Source organism: Chionomys nivalis, chromosome 23, assembly GCF_950005125.1.
Source record: "Chionomys nivalis chromosome 23, mChiNiv1.1, whole genome shotgun sequence".
Lineage (NCBI taxonomy): Eukaryota > Metazoa > Chordata > Mammalia > Rodentia > Cricetidae > Chionomys > Chionomys nivalis.
The window spans coordinates 2,405,965-2,422,126 of record NC_080108.1 but is presented as its reverse complement, the minus strand read 5'-3'; the positions used below and the strand labels follow the sequence as shown (position 1 = coordinate 2,422,126).

General features: G+C 49.0%; 1 protein-coding gene across 1 annotated transcript; it reads right to left on the bottom strand.

The window, feature by feature from the left end:
• Positions 1 to 2,923: 2,923 nt before the first annotated feature.
• On the bottom strand, positions 2,924 to 15,958 carry Aqp11 (aquaporin 11). Its single transcript, XM_057756556.1, has 3 exons — positions 14,949 to 15,958; positions 7,010 to 7,126; positions 2,924 to 4,040 (listed from the first exon to the last, which is right to left on the bottom strand). Exons 1-3 carry the CDS (start codon positions 15,565 to 15,567, stop codon positions 3,961 to 3,963), a joined length of 816 nt encoding a protein of 271 aa, XP_057612539.1. The 5' UTR covers positions 15,568 to 15,958; the 3' UTR covers positions 2,924 to 3,960.
• Positions 15,959 to 16,162: the final 204 nt, after the last annotated feature.

Genomic DNA, 16,162 nt, shown 5'->3' with positions numbered 1-16,162 from the left:
CTTGCGTGTTAGGCGGACACCTCCAGCTGAGCTGCATCCCAGCCTAATACTGACTTCCAGGAGAGACGCTAACTAACTTGTAACCCACCAACGATTAGAACACATCTTGAAACTTGAAATACAAAATTCCACTAAGCAGTTAAGTATCCTGGAGTCTGTGGTTTTTTAAATAGCCCCTGCTGGTCCCTGCTTTTGCTCTGTAAACAGCTGTAATGCACTAGTGTCTGGTTTCCAGAACGCCAGGTGAGGAGACGGCAGTGCTTGTGTGGGTCATGTGGACAGGAGCAGTGAATTGGGACGAATAATCCTTCCGAATAAACGGTCTAAGTACACCGTGGTGCCGAGAGCTAAGCTTCTCGACATGAGACTGCAGCCATTTTCATAAAACTAACAAGATTGTAGTGGCAAATCCACCCAGATGTGGCCAGCTCCAGCAGGAAAGGCACTGTCGGAGACCTGAGGGTATGGCTTAGCGCCGGAGCACTTACCAGGCATGCGCACAGCCTGGGTTCATCCTCAGCATCACTCAGTCCCCCCACAAAAAAGTCCAGCTGTGCGTATGGATGGCGGGTAGAGAAACAAGTTGATGTTGTGTTCTGTAGCACATAGAGTAAGCACAGTTCCGTGTGACTAAGTTGTTAGCATGTGTTAGTGTGACAGACAGGGAAGGGCACTAAGGATACGGCGGGGGGCGGGGGGGCATGTTAGTGACAGGATTGCCCATGAGTAGAGAAGAGTACATGAGGTCACTGGAGATGGGGCACCGGAGTGAGGGAGCGAAGAGGGGTTAGAACTGGAAGTTAGAATTTGAGCTCTTAGATTTTGTTTACTGACATACTTGTAGCTAAAGTGGAACTCAGGTCGAGCAAAGGACACTCTCAAAAAGAGAGACAGCCAAGGAGCTCAGAGGCCAAGACGTTGGGAGGATCCCTCTGTGGGCTTCGGTTACCGAGACAATAACATACCACAAAGAGGCAGGAACGAGCTCAGAACTGCCTGGGCCTCTGGCTCCACAGGTTCCTGCACACACATGCCATATATTCACACAGACACAACGTCAACTTTTTCTTCATGAAGGAAAGAGTTGTTTGTTGTGGCTTAATGGTTTAAGGGGGATGAGAGTCCAGCGTGACAGGAGCAGGAAGCTGACGGAGCACAGAGCACATCTCCAGCCACAAATACAGGACAGAGCGCAGAAGCAGGGCTAGGTCCTGACTCTCGAAGCCCACCCCCAGTGACACGCTTCCCCAGAAGCCACACCTCCTAAACCTTTCCCAGAATAAACACTATCAGCTCAAGCAGCCCTCAGGACAGGAAGTTCCACCTTAGGGCCCAGTGAGCAGGAAGTGGCACCCGGTGGAACGCAGGACAAACAGTTCAGTTCAGAGGTTGGGCCTTTGCCGAGTAGCAGCCCCTTCCTTTCTGTCAAGCTGTGGAACGCGCGTGTTACTGGAACTAAAGGAAACTCAGCGTCAGTTTTAAAGGCAAGGTGGTTTTAAGGGGAACTGTCATTGTTTGGTTGTGTTGCCAGGATGGCATGCAGGCCTCAAATTGGAAGAGAAGCCAGCACTATAAGTTTTCCTGTAAAAATATATGTGAAAGTGGCCTAATACGGGCCAGGCCTGACAGAATGTGCCCTCACGGCTACTTCAGTGAAAGCAGGCCACCGGCTACCTGACGCTATGCAGTTATCGATCGTGTCGTCTTCTTGAGTCCTTAGGGGTTTTTTTTTTGTTTTTTTTTTTTTTTTTTTTGAATTTTCGAGACAGGGTTTCTCCGAAGCTTTTGGTTCCTGTCCTGGAACTAGCTCTTGTAGACCAGGCTGGCCTCGAACTCACAGAGATCCGCCTGCCTCTGCCTCCCGAGTGCTGGGATTAAAGGCGTGCGCCACCACCGCCCAACTTCTTGAGTCCTTGTTAAGATACTTTCTCTAAAAGATTTTATTTGGAGGCAGGTTTAGGGGGTGCACACTTCTGGAGGAAGTGTGCCTGTCCCTGGAGAAGGACTTTGAGAGCATATGCATGTAGTTATCTGTCCCAATTTTGAAACCTCTCATTTAAAGCACTGTTATGGTACATACTGGTGTATGATGAAGCGTATTATCTTATCTACCTGACTGGCTTCCGTGTGGACTTAGTAACACACTGCCCCAGCCACTGTCTGGAGGCTCACCACCACACAGTGCTGTTACCTGGCAACTTACCAGCTGAATGCTCATTATTACTCAAGCAGGTGATATCTCTCTCTCTCTCTCCTCTCTCTCTCTCCAGCTGAATGCTCATTACTACTCAAGCAGGTGATATCTCTCTCCCTCTCTCTCTCACACACTCACACACACACCATAAAACCGGTAGTGTGGTCAAAGATTGTGTGTAGCTTGTATGGTCTGGAATCTTTGTAATTAGATTTCAAGGCCAGCAAGATGGCCCGGCGGGGTAAAGGCATCGCAGCCCATACCTAGCAACCTGGGTTCCATCACCAGGACCTCAGGGAAGATGGAAGGAAGCTGAAGTACATGGAAGTGGAGATTCATGGAGATCGTGAAGGTGGGTTCCGCTCTCCGAACACGTGCCATAGCGTGTACTGACACATGTTACACACAAAATAATGAGATAGAAATTTAAATTTAAAAAATTTGGACTTCATAATAAGGCTTTCAATGAAGAAACGCTAAAGGCCTGAAGAGACGGCTCATCAGTTAAGAGCACTTGCTGGAGCTGGAGAGATGGCTCAGGTTAAGAGCACTGGCTGTTCTTCCAGAGGTCCCAAGTTCAATTCCCGACAACCACCTGTAACTCCAACTCCAGGAGATCCTCTTCTGGCGTCCTGGGGTACCTGCACATACATGTGCATACACATACATGCACTCATATGCACATACACACACAAAAAGAAGAAAGGAAAATACTGAGTTTCTAAATTTCATAAAAAGAATTTAATATTGAGAACCTTTTCCTCCAGTCTCTGCTGGCTGGAAGGAGTTTTTGTTGCTGAGAAGTTCGTGTAGAGTTACATTTGCCTCGCCGTAGGTGGGGGCACAAAGCACACCTCTAGGCTTAGCTCCTGAGCGGTAAACTGGAGGTGAACAACTCGTTCCCACGGTTTGCCGTTGGAATGTCATTTGAGCATGCCAGTGCGTCATTACAGAAATAAAGCCACAGAGCAAGAACCCACCTGCATCTCCAGGGAGCTGTCAAAGTGCAATTGAGAAGTGAAGAGATCAAATCCTGGCTGTGGGGTGTTTTACCACATTCTATTAAGACAATTGGCTGAAACCGTCTGTTTCAGGGTTAGAATATATTTAAAAGCTAGGGAACCTGAGGCAGTTGCGGTAGTATAAATCTATAATCCCAGCACTCAAGGGGATGGTGAGTTCAAGGCCGACCTGGGCTACATCATGTGAGCCCATACCCCCAAAACAAAAATAAAACAAACCCTGGTTGTGACGGTACACCTCTGTAATTTTTGGGAGGCAGAGGCGAAAGGATCACTGCATGTTTGAGGCCAGCCAGGCCACAAGTGAGACCCTGTGTCAAACCAACTCTTCTATTAAGAGATGCCATCACTGATGGTGTCACTGAGATGTGGCTGAAAAGCACCTCTTTTAGCTCCCCGAGTGTGACGCTTGAGCTTGGAGCCCAGGTCATTCAGAGGGACAGTACAGAATTTCTTCGGTCCTCTCCCACTTAACTTTGTATTCACTTGGTTTTTTATCACCGGGGAATAGAGGATTAATGAATGAGCCTTTTCTAGCAGCATTTAATACATCACTCAGAAGAACAGGCTTAGCTGGGAAAGACAGGCTACCTCATTTTCACAGTAATTTTAAGTGCAGGTAGACGCCATCCACAGAGGATGTTGAGACAGCAGCGAGTCCAGTGCGGCCAGAGTTTGAGAGGGGGTCACATGGGTCAGACCCCCCTGACTCTCCGGTGACTGAGTTTGAGTCTTTGGGAGTCGTTACTCCTTTTTGTTCGTCGTTTGGTTGTTGTGCAGCCACGGAAGGAAAAAGCTGAACGTCAGGATCATCAGCAGCACACCTGGAAGACAAAACCCAAGGTTTGTAGGGAAGGCGGTATGGCTGTGTGGGAACAAATTAAGATTGTGCTCGCGCTTCTCCTCAGTCTGGCAACAATGGTGCGCACCGGGGATTACGGCCGAAGTAGACGCTCTACTTCCGCTTCGCTCCAGGCCGGTAAGAAACCCTGCGCTTAAGTCCTTTGTTCCCCACCCCCCCCACCCCCCCACCCCACCCCCCGGCCAAGTGGCCGAGATTTCTCCATGCCTCAAAGGTGGCTACGAGGCAGGAGCTCACATTTTGATGTTTTTGTTGTTTTAAAGTAGAGCAAACATAGATTAAAGAAAAGAAAAATCTCTGGAGAGTAGGTGGGACTCCAAGGGAGGAAATACCCGGATAGCTCCCTTGGGATATTCACCCAGCGTGTCCGGGTGTGTATGTGTGTGTATGTGAGGCTCTCGCTCTTGCTTCATGGGCCTCATCATAGCGGGTTTTACAGATGTGTCCCAAGCAAATACCTAAAACCAGTGCTTCAGTCTTTATAGTTTAAAACAATTACTTGCATATTAGTAATGCTTCATTTTTGTGTTTGTTATTTTTGCAATGTTGTGTCTTAAATCCAGGCTTTGCATACACTAGACAAGCTGTGACCACTGAGTAGCGCCTCCAACCTCAAATCTTCAATTTTTTTTAACTTTTTATAAATTACTTTTATTGCATAGGTATTTTGCCTATTTTATTTAGCTGATGGCTATGGAAAAGGAAGAAATGCTGGTAACATAAACACTGGCAATATATAAAATGCGTATTATCTTTATAGTTACATTCCTTGATCCCTCTTTAAAAGAATTGTTTCTCTGATACGATGGATAGAGCCTCGAGCATGCTAAGCACGCACTTCGTGGGCCACGTTCCCGTCCTGATCCTGACTGCAGTAATGCGGATGGGACTTGGGGGTCATTGTGAGGCTACATGGACTACAGTGTTGTACAGGATGCTCTTTGACAAGTATGGAAAGCAATCTAAATGATTAAATGACATTTAGTTTGGAACTCACAGATTTGGGGAAAAGAAGTATTGAGTGCAAAAAAAAAAGAAGGTTGATTTTATCATTTTTGAGATAAGTTTTGTGTAGGGCAGACTGGTCTCAAACTCTCTGTGTAATTGAGAGTGACCTTGAACTTCTGCTCCTGCTTCCACCAACCCCTGCTACAGGCGTGACCAGCACCCCCCCCACCCCCCCCCCCCCCCGCTACAGGCGTGACCAGCACCCCGGCTACAGGCGTGACCAGCACCCCCCCCCCCCCCGGCTACAGGCGTGACCACCATCCCCAGCTACAGGTGTGACCACCACCCCAGCTACAGGCGTGACCACCACCCCAGCTACAGGCGTGACCACCACCCCAGCTACAGGTGTGACCACCACCCCAGCTACAGGCGTGACCACCATCCCCGGCTACAGGCGTGACCACCACCCCAGCTACAGGTGTGACCAGCACCCCGGCTACAGGCGTGACCAGCACCCCCCCCCCTGGCTACAGGCGTGACCACCATCCCCAGCTACAGGTGTGACCACCACCCCAGCTACAGGCGTGACCACCATCCCCAGCTACAGGTGTGACCACCACCCCAGCTACAGGCGTGACCACCATCCCCGGCTACAGGTGTGACCACCATCCCCGGTTTTATGCAGTGCTGGGGTTGCGCCCAGGGCCAGGCAAAAACTACAGCAGAGCCACTTCTCTGGCTATTAAAAAGTTATTATGGCCTAGATTAGAACCCAAGGACCTGGGCATGCAGGGCGAGTTCTCTACCACTGTTATCTCGTCCTGGTCTTCACACTGCCTTTTGGGACAGTCTCAGTAAGTTGTCCAGGCTGGACTTGAACTTGCCTTGTAGCCCAAGCAGGCCTTATGCTTGTAATCCTCCTGCCTCAGCAGTCACTAGAATTTCAGGCTGCACTCCAGGTGCAACTGAAGGATTATTTTTGGATGGAGTGACGATCCTTCATTGTCCTCCTTCAATTAGGGAAATGCTAAACCATATCTGCAGCCGTCTGTCCAGACAGCATCAGGAGCTGGGGCGTTGGCTCGGTGGGTAAGTGCTTGTGTGATCATGAGGACCTGAATTTGGATCCCAGGTCCTGCATAAAAGTTGGGCGTGGCAGCATGTGCCTTGTAAGCCTAACCTTGGAGTTGGGGACAGAGATGGATAGACACTGAGCTCGCTGGCCGGGCAGTCTAGCCAGAACAGGAGAGCTCCGGGTTCAGTGAAAAACCTTATCATAAAAATAGAGAGTCATGGACCCAAAAAATCACCCTCTAGTCTCCACATATGCATGGGTGAATGCCCCTGCACACCCAGCTTCCAGGGACACAGCATGAAATAAAAATGCTTTTCTAGCACGCTAAGTTTTTCCTTTTGTCTCTTCTCTGGCTTCAGAAATTGATAGTATAACATTCTTGTGTGGTTTGGTTTTGTTTTCTCTGTGTAACATCCCTGACTGTCCTGGAACTTGCTTTTGTAGACCAGGCTAGCCTCAAACTTTCTAACTTAAAGAGATCCTCCCGAGTGCTGGGATTAAAGGCATGTGTCACCATTCCTGGCTCATATATTGTCATATTTTGAGATACAATATTTTAAAATATTTAACCCTGGAGGCTGGAAAGATGGCTTGGCAGTTAAGAGCACTGTTTGCTCTTCAAAGCAATTGGTTTAGCCTGGTGGTGGTTTGAGTTCGAGGCCAGCCTGGTCTACAGGAGCTAGTTCCAGGACAGGCACCAAAGCTACAGAGAAACCTTGTCTCGAAAAAACAAAAAACAAACAAAAATTCCCAGCACCCACATGACAGCTCACACCCATCTGCTAACTCCAGTTCCAGGAGATCCAAGGGCACTAGGCACACAAGCAGTGTACATGCATGCAAAACACCCACACACATAATTAATCTACTAAAATATCCTAACCTATAATAAATAAAAATATGCTTACCTAGAGAAGGAGCAATCCAGTATACTACAAAGAACTGGTAGAAGGATTCATCAAAGCAGGGGAAGTGCAGAGACAGTGCCAGAGCCGGGTTAAACAGCGCTCCGGTGAGGCTCCCTCCTGTGAGTGACGGGGTGAGAGGGGACTGTGGTTAGACATGAAACAGCGCAGCCCCTCCTGAGCACACACATGCCTGTGTATGGAGGTAACGGCGCAGCCCCTCCTGAGCACACGCGTGCCTTTACATGAAAAACGGAAAGTAGAATAGACCGAAGCATGTTTTGCCATCAGCAGAGTGCTTAGGTGACTGAATGGCAGAACTCAAAGACAGAAAGCAGTTACAAGGATTAAGAAATGAGGGCCAGCCGGGCGTGGTGGCGCACGCCTTTAATCCCAGCACTTGGGAGGCAGAGGCAGGCGGATCTCTGTGAGTTCGAGACCAGCCTGGTCTACAAGAGCTAGTTCCAGGACAGGCTCCAAAACCACAGAGAAACCCCGTCTCGAAAAACCAAAAAAAAAGAAATGAGGGCTAGAGTGCTAGCTACAGGAGTATGAAGGGAGACCTGAGTTCGAGTCCCCAGACGGGTAGGTGCTGCATGTGCTCCTAACTGCAGCATTGGGGGTGGAGACAGGTGGATCCTGGATGTTCCTGGATGTGGTGGCAGCCAGCCTAGCCACAATGGCCTCCTGGTGTAGTCATAGCAAACAAGGGAAGGAAGGCTGGATGACTGACCAACACTGCTTGGCAGAGCTTGTAGCGGTGTATTTGCTAGTGCCCATGGCGTGCCCCACGACAGTGACATCTCTGCCCTTCCAAATGGATGCTTCTTCACACACATGGGCTGTGACAGACATAGGCCTCTGTAGCATGTTATCTGTCTTGATGGAAAGGGGTCAAGTGGAGCTGGGAATTGGGAGCCTTTCCTGGGACTCACTACTGAGATTCTCCAGGCCAAGAACGGCGCTGTTGAGAGGAGGCTACTGAGCAGTGGACTGAATTCACCAACCAGTCTGACAGCACAAAGGCGACTCGTGCCCCAGCAGCTATAAACGGGTGTCATCTGAGGACATCAGAATCATTCTCCAACAGCCACCCTGGAATGTCAGCCCTAATGAGATCTGGGGACCCTTAGCGCTAAGTTCAAGAGAATTGTTTGATTGGCAGCTGCTCTTTACAGTATCCACAGAAACAGAGTAAATTGGGTCCCTTTGAACTAAACGCCATGGGCAGAAACGTAAAGATGTCCAGATCTTTGTAATGTCATGGTTTAAGATCATACGAGTGCCCTGTAGCTTTTAAAGACATTTGTCATTAGAAACGCCTGAGCCTTTGACCCGACAACTTGTTTGCAGTGCCGCGGGCCATGGCATATGAAGACTGTTAGGTCCGACATCATGAGATCTCTTAGGTCTCGGAACTGAAGCTCTGTCCCTTCCCTGTCCTTGGACCCTCAGGGCCTGTGGGGACTGCGACTAGGACCACGGCGTCCCTCGGGTGGGGGTCAGCTCTGATTCGAACTGACAAAGTGCAGCAGAGGTCATCCCGCGTTCTGGATGCAGAATTCTGAGTCGCTGTGTTGTCTGGACCCACACTTCTTTGCTTTCTTTCTTTTTAAAAAAAAAAAAAATATTTATTTATTATGTATACAATATTCTGTCTGTGTGTGTGCCTGCAGGCCAGAAGAGGGCACCAGACCTCATTACGGATGGTTGTGAGCCACCATGCAGTTGCCAGGAATTGAACTCAGGACCTTTGGAAGAACAGGCAATGCTCTTAACCACTGAGCCATCTCTCCAGCCCACTTCTTTGCTTTCTTGGAACAATGTTCTGCACCTGTTAGTGGTCTAGGCTGCTGAAGGGCGAGAGGCTCCGTGGAGGGGACCAAGGTGCCCCAGATGACAAGCACCCGTGGCCAGATGTGAGCAAGCCTTCATGGCATTTGATCCCACTACTGCCAAAACAGAACAGGTGCATGAGTGATCTCAGGTTTGCCCATCTCACCCCAAAATGAAAGCATCTACTCAACATCAGCATCACGTGGGTCCTTCACATATGCACCCCACAGCTGGGTCCTTCGCGTATGCACCCCCACATCTGGCTCCTTCACATATGCACCCCAACACACATACACACACAGATCATTAAGCAACTGGATAGAAAGAACAAAGAACCATGAGAAATAAATAATTATTACATACCAACAGCTTTAATTGAAGCAGGAACTCCACATCAGTTTTGGCTTATGTGGTAGCAGAAGCCTAAACAGGGCATTTTGCTGTTTTACTATATAGTCCTTGGTTGTTAGGGGCTGTCCCGTGTCCTGCAGGACATTTAGTGACATCTTTGGCCCTTATCAACTAGATGCTGGCAGCCCACCCCTTCTCAACTTTGCAAAACCTCAGGTATCACCAGACAGTCCCAGATAGGAACTGTTCTAGAGTAACATTGAGACTTATAGGAACTGTTCTAGAGTAACATTGAGACTTATAGGAACTGTTCTAGAGTAACATTGAGACTTAGGGATGAGAAGACACATGTTCGTTTATAGCAGAGAACTAGGGAAGTCAAATCCCAGAAAGGTGGTTAGACAGACAAGTGTATTTGGAATAAATGCACTATTCTGAAGAAATTAGAAAATTTTTTACAAACATAAATCTCCAAGATAAACACTAAACAACCACATGGAAAAGAATACAGAGATATGTGCTTTTATGTTTACATAAACACAATCATTAGATTGACTCAGTTTTGTAAATTACTACCTATATGCTCAATAAATAAATGAAGGCTAGAATGAAGCAAAGTAAGGGTTTTTCTTTTTTCTGATTTTAGATGGTCCTATAGGAAAAGGGCAGGGCACAAGGTTAACACAGGTGAGGGTTCCTCGGGGGACTATCCTGCTAGGTGCCACATAGTGGTTTATTCACCCTGTGGCTTTCTCGAATGATGTCATACACAAGAAAATAAAGAGTAAGTAAAACTTAAAAATTAGGATTTTAAAAGTAAAGCTGGGGTGTTGCCCGCCTTTGATGCCGGCTCAGTCCAGCTCTTCCTGAGAAGCCTGGGGGTGGGGGGTTCTGTGCTGCCTCAGGTGGATTCTAGCTGGGAGGGAATTTCTCCTCAGGCTCCGGTGGCTGTGCTGGGCTGTCTTCATGCCACACTGCTGGCAGAAGGAAATGTGAGGTCGATTAGCAATCCTGCAAAAATGTTCACACAATACAGGAGACCCGTGGGAAATGGCAGGGCAGAGAAATAAGGACAAAAGCCACATTTCCTTGTTTATGCCAGGAACAAGCTGTGAGTTTGAAATGCAGTTCCTCATACCCGCTGAGATAGTAGTGCCCATCTTAAAGATGGGGAAACTGAGGACACAAATGCCTAAGGGCACACAGTCCAACGCCACCTGGCCTCTTAACGAAATTAGACCGGTGTTGTGAAAAATTTGGGACCGTTGTTTAAACTAGTTTTTGGTTTGTTTGTGTTTATCTGGTGAGGGGATGCACCTGAGCACCTCAGCGTTCACGTGGTGGTCAGGGGACAACTTTCAGAGTGGTTTTCCTCACACCACGTGGGTCCCAGGGATCAGACTCAGGTTGTAAGGCCTGGTGGCAAGCGTCTTTACCCGCTGAGCTGTCTCACCTGTCTGGAAACTAATTTTCATTTGGAAATTGGTGATTGTATTCATTTTATTTGGTTCCTGTTTTAAATGAAGATATATTTAAGCTCTTAGTTCCTTTTTTGTTGGACAAATACTCTCACCTGCAGTCATGGCTGGACGGATACTAAAAACCCAGAAGTGATGGTGGATCAAGTAAAAATACTACAGTTTCTCCGGGGAGGGGCGGGGAGAAGTTAGAAAGTCTGACTGCTTGTGCGGTGATAATCTGCTGGGTCCTAGCTCCAGATCTGGAGAGCATGTCTGAGCTCTGCTCATAGCTTACTGTGTAGGGGGATACAGGCATTATGTCATAGACAGCGTGTAGTTTAAAATTCTACACATGAGGAACTACACGTACATGCTTAACGTTTTAAAAATGCACAGAAAGCGAATGCATTTCTCCATTACCTTCATCAGTAGCTTACAGCTCTGCAGTTACGTGCCTGGCATTGCATACCTGGAACCCCAGCTGTTCAGGAAGCACAGGTGAGGCCAGCAAGATGGCTCCGAAGCTTAAGGTATTTGCTTGACAACCTGAGGACAACCCGAGGGACCCACGTGGTGGAAGGGGAGATGTGGCATTATCAAGTTGTCCTCGGCCGTCTGCATAGGGGCTAGCGCATGTACCCCCCGTACACATACAAAATAAAGAAATTTTCAGAGAACGGAAGCTGAGGTGGACGGATCAATTAAGTGGGCATTTGAGAGCAGCCTGGGTAACAACACAGGCAAGAAAAGACTCCATCTTTAAAAAAAAAAAAAAAAAAGACAGTTGATGGCTCTGCTTACCTACAAAGCTTTTCTCTTTTGTGAGGAAAGCCGAGAGCCAGTCAGTATGTACGTGGTAACGACAAGAGGCCTCTCTCTGCTCACATGTGAAAGTTCAGAGTGCATAGGCTGAGCCTCCAGCCATAAGAATGGGGTACTGAGCCCCACACACAACACTAGGAGCCTACAGCTCTGTGCTCAAATCCGCACCAGACATTCACCTAGTCCAAAGCACATTCTCGGCAGAACAGTTATGACGGTGATAAGCATTAAGTGTGGCCGTTTCCAAGGTGGCTTCTCTGGGGCCACCCACGCTGGATAAAACCTCAGGCCTGTTCCACGCCTTCCTCCTGGAGTTTCACACTGCATAGAAGCAAAGCCATGTCTCTGTAAGACCTTAAAATTAGAAGCCCGTTTAACCCGGGGTTTAAGGATTCATCGGCAACAGAATCATTTAATAATTAAAAATGTTAAATTCTCACATGCACATACGTCATAAAGCTTGCCATCTGCTGTTCGTGGTATTTGCAGCCGCACCGTCTTTTCCCAGAAGTATCCCAGTCCCTGAAGTTTTCCCAGTGTTCTTCCTTTCCATCCTGTTTATGATAGGATCTTGTGTAGCCTAGGCTGGCCTCAAACTCACTATGTAGCCCAGGCTTACCTGAATTTATCATCCTCTTGCCTTAGCTTCCCCAGGTTACAGGCCTCCACCAACATCCCTGATCCAATCTTTCCAAAAAGCGTTCCATTGCTTCAAACACAAACCCCGCACCTAATCAGTCATGCACCCCAACCCGTTCTTTCCTCGTCCCCTGTTCTGGTCGCCTCTAATTACTTCCTTACTCTTGGAATTTGTCTGTATAGTGTGTTTCCTGGAAGTAGTCTTCAGTATTAGCCCTTTTGTGCCTGGCTTCTTCTGCTTCACGTCACGTTCGTCCACATGGCGTATGTCAGAACTTCATTCCCTTTTCATTCCCAAACCGTACGTGATCTGCGTGCCTTTGTAACTCCTGAGGAAGCGCAATAGTGGTCTGAGCGCTACCCCACCGCTCAGCCGGGTGAGCCAGGGTCTGCAGCCCAAGGCAAGGCATTTCACTGCTGGCTGTCACTTGTTTTACTCACTCTGGAATAATAACGATGAGCTCATCCAGGGATGACTGTAAGAATTAAGATGACTAATAAATCTTTAGCAAAGTGATCTGGTCTGTATCAGGTACCGTGGGGGGACTTATCTCCCTTACACTGGTAGAAAGACAGTGTAAAAACACATCTGTAATAGATTGAATTGATGTAGCTTTATAACTAGCTGTGTGTTTGGTTCCAGCCCTGGAGTCTCAAGCCCCGTCCCGTGGCAGTGCGGTGAGCGGATGTGCGATGGGCCTGCTGCCTGCGGTGCCCACGCTTTCATCTAAACAGGCACATGGAGCTAGCGGCTGCGGAAGTGGCCAAGGCAGGTCTGGACTCCAGAGCGGGTGTTCACAACCGTGGTTTCATAATGGGATTACCTGGGGAGAACTTTAACCCGCGCCACTGCCGAGCTCCTTCCCAGGGCAGTGAGAGGCGGATCTCTGCGCCAGGTGGGCATATTTTTACACCGCCTCGGTGATCTGAACAGATTGTTGAGATCCTCTGATGATTGGTCACCCCCCCCCGCCCCCCGTAATGTGAGTAGTCACATTCAGGAAACCGGCAGAGTTTCAGAGCCCTCGAAACGGTATTCTAGAGTCTTCCACTTGACTTCAAGTGTCACTCTGCTTCTCTTTGGAATGCCATTTTTACCCCTGGGTGAGACCAGGGCCATGTGCATAGGCCAGCATTCTTACTTTGAAATACATTCTGAGCCCAGGAATAGTTAATAGTATGTATACTATTTATGGAATCATAACTTGGCACTAAAAACATAAAAATACAGGAAGAACACCAGCGCCACAACAGTCAACAGAGGCAGGGGCAGTGAGGCAGAATGAGAAAGATCCAGGGATCATGAATGGCTTTCTTTTTGTTGTTGTTTTTGTTTTTTGATACAGGGTTTCTCTGTAGTTTTAGAGACTGTCCTGGAACTCGCTCTTGTAGACCAGACTGTCCTCAAACCCACAGAGATCCGCCTGCCTCTGCCTCCCTAGTGCTGGGATTAAAGGCGTGTACCACCACCACCACCACCTGGCAATGGTTTTCTTTTTTATAACTATAAACAAATCTCAAAATTTTTGGTTTTTAGAGACTGACCTCACACCCACCATGTAGCAGAAGATGACCTTAATCCTCCTGCCTCTACTTCTCCAGCACTAGGATTATGAATCACCTGCCTGGGTTTTAAACTGTGCCTAACACGGCTCACGCATAGCAATGTTTCTGCTTTAGCTGAAGCTTATGCACTGGCCCCTCAGATGTGCACCTGCCCTCTTCTGTGCCCCACACAGTGGATTTCCATGTGTGTCTACTAAGAAACTAGTGCTAGGTCCAAAGAAGGGAAATTGGGTAGTCTTTCATCTTACCCTAGGAAGTCAAACACACTTGAAGTATACTTTCCTCAGTTTAAAGGAATTTTGTTTGCCACACCGGGGACTGAACCCAGAGCCCTGAGCTCCATTTCCCATGGCTCCACCTTTAATGGGAGAGGAGAGACTATTACTATAAGTCTCTTTCAGTGTATTCATGCCTCTAGAACATTTTTATAATTCCACTAAATCCCAGTAAATCCCATTCTTTTAAATGACCCAGAAAGGTCATTTTATCATTAAAGCCGAGGTTTGTCAAGGTAAATAAGTAAATAAGACTTCTGGATATCTTTTTCTGGTTTTTGTTTTGTTTTCAGTAGACAGGATTTCAGTATTTACTACCGTCTGGCCTTGAATTTACCTTTACCCTCTGGCCTCCGGCTACCGAGTGCTGGGATTAAAGGCGTGTGCCACCACTCCTAGCTGAGACTTACTTGTTTTTAAAGAGCGTGTTTGAGCACAATTTAATTTTGAAACACACCTTTCATGCTAGGTTACTTTAAAAATTCCCATGTAACTCTCCAAAAGGAAATCCGGCAAGTGTCTGTAGGAAACGCAATACGGAACTTCTGTTCCCCACTCTTAACTCCTGACCAACCATGCACTTCAAGCTGGAAGGAACTTTAGCCGGGATCATTTCTCAGTAAGGGTGTCAAAAGCAATCTATACCAGCTTGGCATGAGAGCCGTAACTGATAAGCCACCTTTCTGACATTAAAACAGCCCCTTGTAGGCTATCTAAGCCCTTGGCAGTAATCTAACGACATCTTAGTTTCGGCACCTGAGTGTCTGCTTTCTCTGGGTGTTCAAAACAGCACTGAATGACGATCTGTATGTTGGCGCCAACCGCTAGGCACTTGCTGCAAGGTGGTCAGAATAATAATAAGGGGCCCGGGGAAGGGTGCAAGTATTCCATCACATCGGAGTAGCGGGCTCAAATGTATCGGTAAAGAACTTGGAACCTCTGGTCATGGGGGTTCGGTACCGCCTAGTCTAGTGTTTTGTGGGAAGGACAAACCTGCATAGGCCAAAAAGGTGATGAGTGCAGCCAGCAGGTGGATGCGAAGCTTGGCTCGGACCTCCTGGAAGTGCAGTAGAGCGCTGTGGAAAATGAAGGAGCAGATGGCCTCTGTGATGATCGCTTTGGACATGTCCGTGTGGATGGGATTCTTGCAAGCTAAGCTCCTCTCGTTGAAGTGGTACTTGGTCAGACTCAGGCTCCACAGGGCGCTTACGCAGTACCTGCTGCACAGGGCGCTAACCAGCTGAGCCAACAGCCTCATGGCCCCCGACTCCGGGGACATACCCCCCAGAATCATCTGCATCATCACGCCGCACGGGTTGCTAGCTGTGCCCACCAGGGTCAGGCCATGCACCAAGGAAAAGAAGTAGATGAGGGTCAGCGTCCAGGTGGGGTGCGCGGGTTCCTGCTCACTCAGCAGTTGGAGCTCGTGGGTGCAGCAGCAGAGCTGGAAGGTGGCTAGAAACTCCAGGATGAAGGCGTGGGCCGTGGGCCTGTGCCGCTGTCTCCGGGCGATCACGCGGGCCAGCCCCATGAGCAGCACGACCAAGAGCATCAGCCCCAGCGAGGTGCAGGTGTCCTGCACCTCGGGCCGGAGCCCCAGCAGCGCAGACATGGCTCCCTGACGGCCGGGGAGAGCGGAGGGCAGCAGGCAAAGCCGAGCGTGGGGGCTGGAGTCCGAAGTCCGCCGCCCCGCCCTCCCACGCCCCTCTGGGCGGGCCGAGCCGAGAGCCCCGGTTCTGCGCTGGAGGGCTCCTCCCCTCCCCGGCTGCGCTGCAGAGCTGTGACCAGAGCCGGGGAGGGGGAGGAGGCAGGCGAGGCGGCGGGGGAGCCGTCCCTGGGCAGCGGTGGATGGGACAACGGTCAGCAGAGCCCGAGACCACTGCGCACGCGCGCGGCGTCCTAGCTCAGGGGTCCAGGCGACCCCCGCGCCCCCAGTGGCAGCGCCCGGCGCCGGGCCTGAGGTCGCCTGCTTGAACTTGGCGCACTCCGGAAACTGAACTCCGCGCAGCCCCGAAGGTCATCTTTGAAACCACCACTAACAGAGAGACTGAGGTTGAGGAGCGAGGAGGTGTCTCTCCGCGCAGGTGCTGTAATCAACTGGGAGTGGGCGTGAGAACCCAGGTTTGACCTGTGCCACAGGGTGTAGGAGCCTTGACTTTCTTCACCTACCCCAAAACTTTCTTGTAAGTGTGCAATATATATCATAT

Bases quoted from the DNA above. Each gene is read 5' to 3' on its own strand.
- Aqp11 (XM_057756556.1), bottom strand. From the start codon at position 15,567: ATGTCTGCGCTGCTGGGGCTCCGGCCCGAGGTGCAGGACACCTGCACC. The intron at 7,127-14,948 runs GTTTGTCCTTCC...CGTCACTCACAG, and splicing joins CACCTTTTTGGCCTATGCAG to GAGGGAGCCTCACCGGAGCG. The intron at 4,041-7,009 runs GTAAGCATATTT...TTTGTCTTCCAG, and splicing joins CTGGATTGCTCCTTCTCTAG to GTGTGCTGCTGATGATCCTG.